Genomic DNA, 12,211 nt, shown 5'->3' with positions numbered 1-12,211 from the left:
TGGTTTCTTACCTTTGCTCAATGGAAAAAGCAAAGTTATTCCTTATTCATTAAAGATTTCAATAAAATTAAAATGAGGTAAGGAATCTTGCATTTTTGTTTGTTTCGCTTTCTATTTGGAACACTGTGACCTCTGGAAGGGTCTCCTTTTCCTCCTGTTTTACAGTGGTTGTGGAAGGGAGGGGGATGAGGCTCGGCAATTAACCATACACAAACTGGAGGAAAAAGAAGAGGATACAGGTAAGGATGTAAGATAGAGAAGTCTGGAGGCATGGGCCAGGAAAAGAGCACTAACCTGAACATCAGGATACTTGCACTTCTAGCTTGGGCCCATCAGTTTATCTTTCTGACCTCAGTTTTCTCATCTGAAAAATAAAAGGTTTAAATAAGAATCTCTAGATGTGCTTAAGTTCTTTTGGAAGATTCTCTTGGGTCTATTAATGGCATATCAAGGCAAACTACACTAGAGGGGAATCTAAACAAAGGAAAAAGAACAACGACAATAATTTACATACATTGTTCATTATTTCTCCCAGGCATGTTAAGTAACTTGCCAAGGTTGCACAGTAAACAAGTGGAAGGACCAAGATTCCAGCACAGAGCCCACACTCCTAAAGGCTATGCTGAAAGGCACTAAAGAACTGACTGAGACGGGCTTTTAAAAGAAGCAGGGTGGTTTTCTCACCCCCAGGCTAGGCCTGAGGGTGGATGATGTTAAAGCCAAGACCTTATCCCCACCTCCTGACTGCTGTGGGGTTGCCTCAATGGCTCACAGGCTCCTCCCTCATGTATCCCTCAAAACGCTTTCTGATTCAAAGTCCTTTGGCCAACTAAAAGGAAGATGAGTTTTGGAAAGCCCTAAGGAAGCTCTTCCTGTTATTGCCTGACAGCACTGAAGTAATGACAGACCAAACCACGTGTGATACAAAAGGCTTTGTGGTACCACTATGTTTTCAACCCTTCCGGGTTCACGTCTCTGGTTACCCAGCACCCGTTTGCATACCTAATCTTGCTGTATTTCCTTTCATTAAGGCCAGAGAAGTACTGACTACAGAGAGTACGGGGTGGGTAGGGGAGTGGGGGACAGGAGAAAAAAGAACGGGAAGCAGGCTAGAGGCCAAAAGACTTCTGCAGGGTTAGAGCCTGTCCCCCACACAGAGGTCCTCAAGTACCTCCAGCCTCAGTCCCTGTAGTTTCACTGCTTTAGTTTCTCTCAAGGTCCGGAAGCTAATGCAAAACCCCATAGCAGAATCAGGAAGCAGAAGGCCAACAGCGAGAAGCCGCAAGTGGGTTGCGACTACTGCTCGTAGAAGACCCGACTTCCCAGACCCCTTCGCAGAAGGGCGGGGCGTGAGCTTGGCGGCCAATCCCCACGTCCTCACGTCGCCATAGCCCCGCCCCATCCTCCCCCTTCTCGCTCCGCCCTTCCCTGGGGCTGGTGCGGTGGCGGCGACGTCAGCTCTAGGAGACCCCTGGGTGGCGGCTGCGCCGTCGGCGGGCCGCGGCCTGGACGCGCTGCGGGGAGGGGCGGAGCGACCGAGCGGGCGGGGGGAGGGGGGAGGGACGGTTAAGCTGGGCCCGCCTCAGCCGCCGCTGCCGCTACTGCCGCCGCCGCCAGGGAATGATCTGGGCGGCAGCGGGCGGCCCCAGCTAGCGGCCGCAAGCCACTTCTGCGGGTACCGGGAGGAGCTACGGTTGCCGGTCTCGAGTCGTCCCCCTCTCCGCCCCCCAGGAGGGGCGAGAGGGAGCCGCGGCTGATGTCAGGTACGGCCGGCGGAGGCGCCCTCAGGCTGCGGGTCCAAGGTCTCGGCTCACCTCGTCCTCACTGATCGGAGTGTGTGTTGGGGGAGCGTAGAGGGTGGAACCAAACCCGGGCGCAGCCAAACAGGTGTCTCGGGGTCGCCGCCGGGGCTGGGGACTGGAGGGCTCCTGAGGGAGGCGTGGGGCACTCCTGTCCCCGGCGCCTCCGTGAACTGCCATTGGGGCCGTCTGCCCATCGGGCCGCTATTTTGTTGACGAGTAGCCTCCTCTTCGTGGTGGGTTCTTCCTTTCTGCCCGTGGGTGCCCCTCCCCTCTTCCTCGCGCCCCTCTCCTCCTCTTCGCGCGCTGCCTGCCGTCGGGCGGCGGCAGTGAGGCGTGGGGTAGCGCCGGGTCGCGTTCCGACCACTTAGAGGTCCTGCCCGCCGGCCCTTCCTGCCCCCCTCTGACCTGTGGGTCAGGCGAGACCCAGGGCTGAGCTCGGACCCAGGGCTCAGGTGTGGGCACCTTCCGCGAGAGCCGCCGGGCTGCCGGGCAGCCTGAGGTGCCGAGCGAGTGGGCGTCTTCCACAAGTGCCGGGGGACTTCCTCGGGGCTTTCTTGGATCATCAGGTTTGTCTGTGGCTGATTTATTTTTTTAAATTTCATTGCCTCTGGCAGAATGAGCAAGCCAGGTGTGTTTGACTCACTTGCTGCGTAGAGAAGGAGGAAAAGAGTTTTTTCTCACCACCACCCCCCCAAACACCGCAAATGTGCTGTGAGTAGTAGGTGCTGACAAGTTGGCCATACAGCTTTGAATTTGGAGAAATTGTATACTCTTAAAAGAAGAACGTAATTTGGGAATGGGGATTTATTCTTCCCTAGCTCTTACTCTCTTATTTTTTTAAATAAGAAAGCACCACATGCTCTGGAAAAGTTGATTGGCTTTATGATCTAGTTCTGTAAATTCGTTATAGATACTGTAGTATATCTTTTTAACGCTTTTCAGATTGGAAACTCTTATGCTAACCATGAACTGACTTCATTATGAATTAACAAGTTATAATGGTAGAATTTTAACGCATTAAAGTGAATAATTGGGCCAATGTGATTGGGACAGAAATATGTTCACTTACTAAGAGTTAGGCACAGAATATAGATAGCTCCGCCTGGGTGCCAGGAAAAAGTGTTGTGCATTTCAACTTGTTTAATTTTGGTGTAGGTTTAGACAGTGGGAACCTGAATTTTTAGGAAATATTTAGACAGCTTTCCATACCCTTAGCGGTCAAGTGAACCTTATGCACATGACGCTGTGTGTTCCAAGTATTGTATACAGTAAATTATACTTATTTTCCACTAGCCTTAGCATATATTGATGTGCACTTGAAGTGAATATAAAGTTTCAAGTTACCAAACAGTTAACTCTTTTCACCATATGTTAAGTAAAACAGTGATTTAGTAAGGAAAGTATGACTCATTTAAAATTCTTCATAGGAAAAGAGCATGGTTTTTCAGTACTTGTGGAGAAGTATTAAATATCTCTCTTAAATTTGCCTGTAATTTGTCTTTTTCTGTATCTTTTTATTTAGGCTTCAGAATTTTAAAAATATTTTGTGGTTAATACCCATTGAAGGATAGATAAGGTTTTTCTTAAATATATTTTTTTGGCATAGGTTATACTAGTCTATATTTCTGAGGTAATTTGATATCCAGAAATTCTTAGAATTTTACCACAAGCTTTTTTAGTAGTACATACAGTGGATTAATTTTCACCCAGTCATAGAAATACAAAACTGTCATTTAGGCGTATGCAATTTACTATTTGTATATTGATTTGTGCTAAGATAAAAATTGCATCTTACAGCTTGTAAACCTTGTAAACCATGGTAATTTAAAATAGAGTCTGTGATATGAAATTATTGATCAGAATTCTTGTGACAGTGCAGCTATAAACAAATGTTAAATGGAAAGGGGAGAACTTGACAAAATTAATTTCAGATTCATTTAAAATTTTAAGCTTCCCAGTACAACCATGTTACTTTTAGAAGATTTGTTGAGATTTGAATAAAGACACTAGTGTACAAACTGTAACAAGATGGAAAGAGGGGCGCCTGGGTGGCACAGCGGTTAGGCGTCTGCCTTCGGCTCAGGGCGTGATCCCGGCGTTATGGGATCAAGCCCCACATCAGACTCCTGCGCTATGAGCCTGCTTCTTCCTCTCCCACTCCCCCTGCTTGTGTTCCCTCTCTCGCTGGCTGTCTCTATCTCTGTCGAATAAATAAATTAAAAAAAAAAAAAAGGAAAGAAAAGTATATCAAAATTTTTTTTACCGAAAATTTTTTAGGATTAAGATCATTCCTTTTAAAGAAGGAAGAAAGAGAAGGGGGGGAAATGGAGAATTGTTCTCTAAAAGAGAAGACAGTATTTTATCTTAAATTTAAATGTATATCTAATGTGTGTTTAAATTTTCACTTTGCAACTAATTAAAATAGCCAAGGGGAAAATATACACCAAAATGTGTAATGTATGAAAATAAGAAGTGTCCCTTGAAGGAAAAAAATAAATGGATATTTGTGAAATAGGGAAGCATGTAAGAAGGTAGGAGAAACCAAAAATACCTGAGTAAGTTATCTAGACCCTGTAGTATGAGCTGCCTTGCACATTGAAGGCAGGGAGAGACTTACTAAGTTGGAGAGATTCTGAAATGGGAAACCTGATTAGTTTACAACTAAAGCTGTGTATTTAAAACATTTAAACTGGTGGAAATCAGATAATAGGCAGAATTTGAAATTATGTATGGCTTGGTATAGTCATTTGCATTCTTGGTCCTTCTATTGGTTTCCTAGGGCTGCCATAACAAAGTACAGCAAACTGGGTGCTTTAAAACAACAGAAATTTACCATCTCAGTTCTGGAGGCTAGAATTCTGAAATCAAGATGTTGGCAGGGCCACGGTCTCTAGGTTCTAGGGGAGAATCTGCCTAGATGCCTGTTAGCTTCTCCTGTCACTGGCAGTCCTTGGTATTCCTTGACTTGCAGCTTTATCACTCCAGTCCACTCCATTCTCCCTTTTTTATAAGGACACCAGTCATATTGGATTAGGGTCCACTCTGATGACTTCATCTAAACTTGATTACATCGGCAAAGACCCTATTTCCAAATAAGATCCCATTCATAGGTACTGGGGTTAAGACTTCAACCTCAGTTTTTTGAGAGGGGACACAACTTAACCCATCACAGTCATATAATTTATCTTTTACAGTGTTCAGCAAATTTTTAGCACCATATTTCAGGCCAAATCAGGGGGTGTGGTAGGAACAGAGAAGGGGACATCTAAATGTACTTGTCATTTACCTATCTCAGTGCTTACTCTGAACCAGGTTGCAGAGAGAAAGCAAACAGGTAGACAAAATCTCTGTCCTGGAGGAGTGTATGTTCTAAAACGTTGGTTCTCAAAACGTGGTCCCTGGATTTGCAGCATCAGCATCATCCAGGAACTTGTTAGCAATCCAAATTTTCAGGCTCTAGCCCCCAGACCTCTTGATTCAGAAACTGTTTTAACAAAACTTTCAGGCGATTCTGATGCAGACTCAGGTTTGAGAACCAATGAACAAGATGAAGAAGAGAGACAATAAACAAGACGAGGAAGCAAAATATGTAATATATTAGATGTTAATAGGTGCTGTGGGTAAGAATAGGATGACCAGGGAAGACCCAGGGTGACCAGGGAAGACAGAGTCTAGATCAAGGAGAATCTATATATATCATGTTAATTAATGATGCTTAGTTTTTGTCTTATAGGCAGTAGGGCTCCATGGAGGACTCATGGAGTGACTTGGTCAGCTTTTCATTTTAGATAGGTCATTCTGATGACAAAATGGGAATGAGTTGAGGAGAGATAGCACTTGAGTGAGGGAGACAGATTAAATATTGTAGTTGCTTAGGGGAGAGAGGAGGGTCTGAAATAGTAGAAATGGAGAGAAGAGGATAGATTAAAAAACATTTAGGAAATAAAATGGGTCAGATTTGGTAATTGGATATGGGGCAAGGGTAAGGGGAGTAAGGAGTGTTAAAAAATTAGAGATACTCTAATTTCTAGTTCAGATAAACAGATGGCTCCTAGTGAAATAGGAACCCATTGGTAATTTAGGTGATCGCCAGTGATTTTAGTTAAGCTGAATAGGAAGGGAATTAAGGGAGGAAGGTAATGAGTCACTTTAGACATGTTGAATTTGAGATACCTATGGTCAAGGTGGAAATGTTAGTGTATGTGTGAGTCAGACTTCGAGAAGTCTGAAAAGGATCAAGAGATCCTCTTGTGTAACAAGTGTGGGGATTTTAGTGCACTTTGTTTTTATTAGATTATCCTTATAGATGAAGTAGCTACCTTTATTTAATTTTTGTCAAAAAAATATAATAAATGTGTACTTGATAAAAGCATTAAAACATTAAAAGGTTATAAAATGAAAAAAAAAAAAAGCCCTTTTTGCTCATGCCACCTAGTCTTAGTTCCCAGAGGTAGCCTTTGTTAAATATCTTTATATACACCTTTCCAGAATTATATATACAGAAGAATTTAAGATGCCAAATGTGATTATACTACACAGACTGTAGTACTTTGTCTTAAAAAAATAAATATTTTATCTTACACAGTTTTAATGAATGGAGTTACGTTATGGAAGAAAATAAATGAAAAGGGTGGAGTAGAGATTAGTAGATACAGCATCATCTCTTTGATGTAAAGTAAAAGATACAAATACACAGAGAAATGGGAAAGAAAACGTACTCTTTTCTGTATATCCATATTTTTTATCATGGTTTCCGTTTGGGTTTTTTCATTTGTTTTCTGTACATTTTTCTGATTTAAAAAGTAGCCACTACACCTTACTAGCAAAAAGTCATAACTGCGAAATATGCAAAGATTTTCTCCATTAGCACATATAGATCATTGTTTGGACAGCTGCAGAGTATTCTGTGGTATCATGTACCATGTTTGTTTTCTTAACTAGTTCCTTATCAACAAGAAAACATCTTTTGGCAGTGGCTGCCATGAACATCTTCAGAGACTTCTGTGTTTGTGTCCATAGGAGAAATTTCTGATGATGAAATGATGGGTCTGGTCATACTCATTTAAAAATTTTAAAATTTATTGCCAAATTGCCCTGCCAAAAGACAGTAAGTATGTATATTGTGGGAAAGAATGCATGAGTGCCAGTTTTCTCTTCCATGTTATGACTGAGTGTTACTAAACATTTTTTGCTAGTATGATAGGTTAAAAATAGTATTTCTGCATTTGAATTACTTTAATGTGAAATTTGAACATCCTTGACCATTGTATTTTCTTCTTCTGCAAATCCTTTATTTTCTTTATCTGTTTTTATATTAGATTGAGCTTTTATCTTTTTCATTACGATACTTGTTGACATTTTTTGCTGTACAGATTTTTTTTTAACATTTTATATAGAAACATCTTTGAACCAGCAGTTCCACTGCCGGAAGTTTAACCAATGAATAATTTCATACAATTTTCTTATAGTTTCTGAGTTTTGAGAAGATCTCAATTCATGTTATAAGAATGTAAAAAGATATTTTCTTCTAGTTTTGTTATAATTTCATTTTTTTTAATATTGAAATCTTAGAAACATTTGGAATTTGAAAGAGAAAGGTAGGGATCCAGCTGGCTGATTTTCATCTTTTTCCCAAAAGATTATTTCAGTATCATTACTTGAATTAAACCATCTTTTTCTTGATTTGAAATGCTATGTATATTATGTATTAAATTTCCACACATACTTGTTTTTTTTTAATAGACTCTTTATTTCAGTCTGGTAAAGACCACCAGGGGTATGTATCTTTAGGCTGACAAAGGTTAATTAACTTGCTGCTGTGAGGAAGACCACATACCAGAGGAATTGCCAGCATTTTACTAAATAAAGAAAGGACAGGGTTATTATAGGATTTTGGAGAAGGGTGGAGTTTAGACAAAATTTAAATGAAGCAATATTTGATAGGTTTGAAGTACAGCAAGGCTGTGTGTCAAGGGGTTAGTTAACATCGGGCCTGGGCTGAGAAGCAAACTCAGAAGTCCTGTTTCCTTAGAAACTACACAGTTAGATAAATGTGGAATGTTGTGTCTGGGAAGCCCTATCTGAAACTCTGAGTTGGAAATTAAGGCTGCTGCAGTTTGATGAATGATCCATCATCTATGCAAGAATGGGATGTTCCAGTCTCTCTGATAAACTTTCAGATAGCTTAGTTCTGACGGCATGGTTGTAGAGAAAGTTTCTCAGCACAATGTCTGTTGTATTAATTAAAAGCATTAAAAATGTTTTTTTTAAACTGATTTATAGGGAAATTGATATGTCTGTTTGGCCTGAATATCAAATTGTTCTAATTACTATACCATTGTTTATTGTAGGTAATATGTTTTAATCTCTGGTAGGCTTAATCTACCCTCCAACCTGCAATACTCCTTTCAGGAATTTCCCAGTTATATTCCTATTTATTTTCCAAACAACATTAAGAATAATTTTTAACCACATTATTTAATTTTCAAAAATCCCGTATTTAAGTGGGTCCAGGGGCGCCTGGGTGGCTCAGTCGTTAAGCGTCTGCCTTTGGCTCAGGGCATGATCCTGGCGTTCTGGGATTGAGCCCCACGTCAGGCTCTTCCGCTGGGAGCCTGCTTCTTCCTCTCCCACTCCCTGTACTTGTGTTCCCTCTCTCGCTGGCTGTCTCTCTGTCAAATGAATAAATAAAAAATCTTAAAAAAAAAAAAAAAGTTATGTATCTATCCAGTAGACAAAGTGAGGAAGGCACACCAAGCAAAAAGAATAGAATGGCCAAAGTCATCCATATGCAAGTTCATGGCAGACTTGGAGAATGACTGAATGGTCCTTGCAGGTAAGGGAGTATGAGAAATAAGAAAGCAGGAAGGTAAACTAGAGCCAAGTCTTGTGTACCAAGTCAGCAGTATGGACTTGATCCTTGGATAGTTTGGCTGGGTCTGAAATTCTACATTGGAAATAATTTTTCCTCAGAATTTTGAAGGATTTTATCCATTGCCTTCTAGCTTTCAGTGTTGCTGTTTGAAAGTCTAAAACCATTTAATTCTTGGGGCACCTGGGTGGCTCAGTTGGTAAAGCATCTGCCTTCGGCTCAGATCATGATCCCAGGGTCCTGGGATAGAGCCTGATGTTAGGCTCCCTGCTCAGCAGGGAGTCTGCTTCTCCCTCTTCTTTCATGCTCTCTCTCTCTCTCTCACTTTCTCTCTCTAAGTAAATAAATAAAATATTTTTTAGAAATTAAATTAAAAAAAATAAAACCATTTAATTATTGTCTCTTTGCTTCTTTCTCTGCAATCTTGCAGAATGGTTTCTTTGACCAGATTGTTCTGAAATTACATGATACTATATCTTGTGGGTCTGTTTTTGTTCAGAGTATTAGCTATCATTGGATCCTTTCAATCTGGAAACATCCTTGAAATACTTGATTGTTGATTTCCTCCCCTCTTTTTTATCTGCACCTGTAAACTGATTTTTAGTTATTAGTTTTCTCTTATTTTCCATCACCTTATCTTTTTGTTTTGCTCACTTTGGTGGTGATTTCCTTAACTTTATCCTATGGCTGTTCTATTCAGGTTTTTTATTTTCTTACAGTTTAATTTGTTGTGGAGTTCTTTTTGTCCTCATAATTTTTTTTAAAGCTATTATCTTATTCTAATTTCATGAATAGAATGGCATGATATTTTTTAATCTCTCAGAATATCAATGATTGGGGTTTTCTTAGTTTTCATCTCATTATATCATCTCTTCCAAGTTGCTTTAAATTTGACTTTCTTGTTTTTTTTCTTTCATATTAGAGGCTTTCCTTAAAATACCTGGTGATTCTTAAGTGACTATATTTTATAGTAGATTCTAAAAAGCTAATTAAAGTTTCTATACACATTGTTAGGGCTGTGCAGTATTCTTCACTATACGATGATTGAACTAGAATGATTGATTGCTGAACCTTTTGGGGATTCCATTAGAGCAAAACCAAACCAAGCGATTTTTAACTTTCCCAATCATAAAGTTGCTGTAGCAGATGATGCTAATGCTTTGTCCAAGGGCCTGTATCTTCTTTCTGTTCACAGGCTCCTAATGTATATTCATTTCCGTTATCTGTCTCCTAAGGTTCTTTGTTGCTGGGCTGCCCTCACACTGCCAGACCCAGTTTTGCCAATGTACAAACTATGGGAGTGTCTGAGAAGTTTATTTCCTAAGGACAGCCCTTAACCAATGATTAATTCTATGAATACAACTCTGAGGTGCAGCTTGTATTGCCTCCAGAACTACCCTACAGGATGGAGCTAAAATTACCTCCCATGGAACTTTGCATGACTTCCTTTCCTTCCCTATCCTACTTCCCTATAAGTTTGTTCAGGGAATACTTTCTTTTTTTTTTTTTTTTTTAAGATTTTATTTTATTTATTTGGTTTTTTTTTTTGGGGGGGGGAGTATGCACAAACAGGGGAAGCAGTAGACAGAGGGAGAAGCAGGTTCCCTGTTGAGCAAGGGGCCCAATGTGGGACTCAATCCCAGGACCCTGGGATCATGACCTGAGCCAAAGGCAGATGCTTAGCTGACTGAGTCACCCAGGCACCCCCAGGGAAAACTTTCTAATAAACCGCTTTCACACAAAGACCTCATTTCACAGTTTCCTTTCTGAGGACCCAACTTAAGATAACCATTAGCGTTTGGACTGCATTCCCTTTGATGATGTATTATTTTGAAGTGAGATTGGACTGAGTTTTTTTTTTTTTTTTTAATGCTATCTATATTTTGGGCTTTCTTTGTCAGAGACTGGTATCAAACTTTTACATAAAAGAAGAATTGGTTAAGTTCTACTTAACTTCCTGAATGATTCATGTAGTATAGGCATGCCACAGAAATATTGCGAGTTCAGTTTCAGACCACTGCAGTAAAGCAAATATCATCACAACAAAGCAAGGCAGATGAATTTGTGGTTTCCCCATGCATATAAAAGTTATGTTTACACTATATTGTAGTGTATTAAGGATGCAATAGCATTATGCCTTAAAAAATGTACATACCTTAATTTTCCTTATTAAAATATACTTTATTGCTAAAAAATGCTAACCATCATCTGCGCTTTCAGTGAGTCATAATCTTTTTGCTAGTGGAGGGTCTTGCCTTCATGTCCATGGCTGCTGACTGATCAAGGTGGTGGTTGCTGAAGTTTGGAGTGGCTGTAACAATTTCTTAAAATAAGACAACAACGAAGTTTGCCACATCTGTTGCCTCATTTTTTCATGAACGATTTCTCTGTAGCATAGATACTGTTTGATTGTATTTTACCCACAGTGGAACTTCTTTCAAAATTGAAGTCAATCCTCTCAAACCCTGTCAATGTTTTATTAACTAAGTTTATGTAATATTCTAAACCTTGTTGCCATTTCAAGTCTTCACAGCATTTTCACCAGTAGATTTCATCTCAAGAAACCACTTTCTTTGCTCAACCCTAAGAAGCAACTCCTCATTCATTCAAGTTTTTTCCTAAGATTGCAGCAATTCAGTCACATCTTCAGGCTCCATTTCTAATTCTAGTTATCTTGCTGTTTCTACCACATCTGCAGTTATTTTCTCCTCTGAAGTCTTAAACCCCTCAAAGTCATCCATGAGGGTTGGAATCAACTTCTTCCAAATTCCTGTTCATGTTGATATTTTGACCTCTTCCTGTGAATCATGAATGTTCTTAATGCCATTTAGAATATTGAATCCTTTCCAGAAGGTTTTTAATTTATCCTGCCCAGCTCCATCAGAGGAATCACTGTCTATGGCAGCTATAGCTTTACGAAATGTATTTCATTTTTTCTTTTAAGATTTTATTTCTTAGAGAGAGAGAGAGAACACGAGCAGTGGGGAGGGGCAGAGGGAGAGGGAGAAGCAGTATCCCTGCTGAGCAAGGAGCCTGATGTGGGTCTCCATCCCAGGACCCCAAGATCATGACCTGAGTTGAAGGCACTTAACCAACGGAGCACCCAGGCGCCCCCACGGAATGTGTTTCTTTTTTTTTTTTTTTTAAAGATTTTATTTATCTATTTGACAGAGATAGAGACAGCCAGCGAGAGAGGGAACACAAGCAGGAGGAGTGGGAGAGGAAGAAGCAGGCTCATAGCGGAGGAGCCTGACGTGGGGCTCGATCCCACAACGCCGGGATCACGCCCTGAGCCGAAGGCAGACGCCCCACCGCTGTGCCACCCAGGCGCCCCGGAATGTGTTTCTTAAATAATAAGACTTGAAAGTTGAAAATTACTCCTTGATCTATAGGCTGCAGAATGGATGTTACTTTAGGAGACAAGAAAACAACTTTAATCTTGTCCATCTCTTTTAGAGCTCTGGGGTAACCAGGTGCATTGTCAATGAGCAGTAATATTTTGAAAGGAATCTTTTTTTCTGAGCAGCATGTCTCAACA

General features: G+C 40.6%; 2 protein-coding genes across 3 annotated transcripts in view; one reads left to right on the top strand and one right to left on the bottom strand.

Moving 5' to 3' along the window:
* ASNS (asparagine synthetase (glutamine-hydrolyzing)) overlaps nucleotides 1-1,307 on the bottom strand; it is a 154,714-nt gene extending 153,407 nt beyond the window's left edge. Inside the window, exons 1-2 of the mRNA XM_008686279.2 lie at nucleotides 1,172-1,307; nucleotides 295-364 (exon numbers count right to left, since the gene is read on the bottom strand). The gene's annotated coding sequence lies outside the window, so the exon portion shown is untranslated. The remainder of the gene's footprint in view (nucleotides 1-294; nucleotides 365-1,171) is intronic.
* Nucleotides 1,308-1,570: 263 nt separating this feature from the next.
* Nucleotides 1,571-12,211, top strand: part of C1GALT1 (core 1 synthase, glycoprotein-N-acetylgalactosamine 3-beta-galactosyltransferase 1) — a 30,302-nt gene continuing 19,661 nt past the window's right edge. The window contains exon 1 of one of the 2 annotated variants that reach the window (XM_040644253.1): nucleotides 1,571-1,763. In XM_040644253.1, the coding sequence (XP_040500187.1) occupies nucleotides 1,757-1,763 (7 nt within the window). In that variant the 5' untranslated portion in view covers nucleotides 1,571-1,756. Of the gene's footprint in view, nucleotides 1,764-1,814; nucleotides 2,369-12,211 lie in introns of those variants that run through there. The other variant, XM_008686280.2, reaches the window with a different exon arrangement.

This window comes from Ursus maritimus, unplaced genomic scaffold (genome assembly GCF_017311325.1).
Source record: "Ursus maritimus isolate PB19 unplaced genomic scaffold, ASM1731132v1 scaffold_3, whole genome shotgun sequence".
NCBI classification, from domain to species: Eukaryota; Metazoa; Chordata; class Mammalia; order Carnivora; family Ursidae; genus Ursus; species Ursus maritimus.
Note: the sequence above shows the minus strand (reverse complement) of the source record. Positions and strands in the feature narration are given on the sequence as shown.